General features: G+C 51.2%; 1 protein-coding gene across 1 annotated transcript in view; it reads right to left on the reverse strand.

Annotated features, from left to right (window-relative positions):
- Positions 1–2,500, reverse strand: part of LOC310854887 (dachshund homolog 2-like) — a 57,288-nt gene that overhangs the window by 28,561 nt on the left and 26,227 nt on the right. The window contains exon 3 of the mRNA XM_083759637.1: positions 2,495–2,500. This exon is cut by the window's right edge and continues 132 nt beyond it. Within this exon, the coding sequence (XP_083615763.1) occupies positions 2,495–2,500 (6 nt within the window). The remainder of the gene's footprint in view (positions 1–2,494) is intronic.

The raw sequence follows: 2,500 nt of genomic DNA on the forward strand, positions 1-2,500 counted from the left end.
GCACACGGCCTTACACTGACGTTTACCACTGCACACGGTCTTACACAGACGTTTACCACTGCACACGGCCTTACACTGACGTTTACCACTGCACACGGTCTTACACTGACGTTTACCACTGCACACGGTCTTACACTGACGTTTACCACTGCACACGGCCTTACACTGACGTTTACCACTGCACACGGCCTTACACCGACGTTTACCACTGCACACGGCCTTACACTGACGTTTACCACTGCACACGGCCTTACACCGACGTTTACCACTGCACACGGCCTTACACTGACGTTTACCACTGCACACGGTCTTACACTGACGTTTACCACTGCACACGGCCTTACACTGACGTTTACCACTGCACACGGCCTTACACTGACGTTTACCACTGCACACGGCCTTACACCGACGTTTACCACTGCACACGGCCTTACACTGACGTTTACCACTGCACACGGTCTTACACTGACGTTTACCACTGCACACGGTCTTACACTGACGTTTACCACTGCACACGGTCTTACACTGACGTTTACCACTGCACACGGCCTTACACCGACGTTTACCACTGCACACGGCCTTACACCGACGTTTACCACTGCACACGGCCTTACACAGACGTTTACCACTGCACACGGCCTTACACCGACGTTTACCACTGCACACGGTCTTACACCGACGTTTACCACTGCATACGGTCTTACACCGACGTTTACCACTGCACACGGCCTTACACTGACGTTTACCACTGCACACGGTCTTACACCGACGTTTACCACTGCACACGGTCTTACACCGACGTTTACCACTGCACACGGTCTTACACCGACGTTTACCACTGCACACGGTCTTACACTGACGTTTACCACTGCACACGGCCTTACACAGACGTTTACCACTGCACACGGCCTTACACCGACGTTTACCACTGCACACGGTCTTACACCGACGTTTACCACTGCATACGGTCTTACACCGACGTTTACCACTGTACACGGCCTTACACTGACGTTTACCACTGCACACGGTCTTACACCGACGTTTACCACTGCACACGGTCTTACACCGACGTTTACCACTGCACACGGCCTTACACCGACGTTTACCACTGCACACGGTCTTACACCGACGTTTACCACTGCACACGGTCTTACACCGACGTTTACCACTGCATACGGTCTTACACCGACGTTTACCACTGCACACGGTCTTACACCGACGTTTACCACTGCACACGGCCTTACACCGACGTTTACCACTGCACACGGTCTTACACCGACGTTTACCACTGCACACGGTCTTACACCGACGTTTACCACTGCACACGGCCTTACACAGACGTTTACCACTGCGCACGGCCTTACACCGACGTTTACCACTGCACACGGCCTTACACCGACGTTTACCACTGCACACGGCCTTACACCGACGTTTACCACTGCACACGGTCTTACACCGACGTTTACCACTGCACACGGTCTTACACAGACGTTTACCACTGCACACGGCCTTACACCGACGTTTACCACTGCACACAGCCTTACACCGACGTTTACCACTGCACACGGCCTTACACCGACGTTTACCACTGCACACGGCCTTACACCGACGTTTACCACTGCACACGGCCTTACACCGACGTTTACCACTGCACACGGTCTTACACAGACGTTTACCACTGCACACGGCCTTACACCGACGTTTACCACTGCACACGGCCTTACACCGACGTTTACCACTGCACACGGCCTTACACCGACGTTTACCACTGCACACGGCCTTACACTGACGTTTACCACTGCACACGGCCTTACACCGACGTTTACCACTGCACACGGCCTTACACCGACGTTTACCACTGCACACGGTCTTACACCGACGTTTACCACTGCACACGGTCTTACACCGACGTTTACCACTGCACACGGTCTTACACCGACGTTTACCACTGCACACGGCCTTACACCGACGTTTACCACTGCACACGGCCTTACACAGACGTTTACCACTGCACACGGTCTTACACAGACAAACCGACAGTTAAAACGGGTGCTATGACAACAGATATAACGGGTATTGCACACTAGGGTGGGCTATGTGTTCCCAATTCATCGTTCCCAAGTAGGCCGGTGCCCGACGGGCAAAGGTCTAGTTCTGCATGATGAGTAGCCTACTTTTACTTTTGGTATACCAATACTTTTGTACATTTTTTATTCCAGAGTATTTCTTATAGTATTGATAATTTTACTTGAGTTAAATGAGGTTTACCACCACTGGTCCTTGGTAAACGTATAATCTGTTCGGTTAACCCATTTTAGGCGGGAACCCCTTTTGGTTACGTTATGCTTTAGCTATTTTTGAAAAATCGAAGAGCGACTGACATGGAAGACATTTTTTGAATCTGATCTCAGGTCAGAATGGAAAACTGTCAGGATGTAGAAGACATTTTTAGAATCTGATCTCAGGTCAGAATGGGTTAAGTGGGGAAGTGAACCTGTGT

This window comes from Protomyctophum parallelum, assembly GCF_964188405.1.
Source record: "Protomyctophum parallelum genome assembly, chromosome: 1".
Classification (NCBI taxonomy): Eukaryota; Metazoa; Chordata; class Actinopteri; order Myctophiformes; family Myctophidae; genus Protomyctophum; species Protomyctophum parallelum.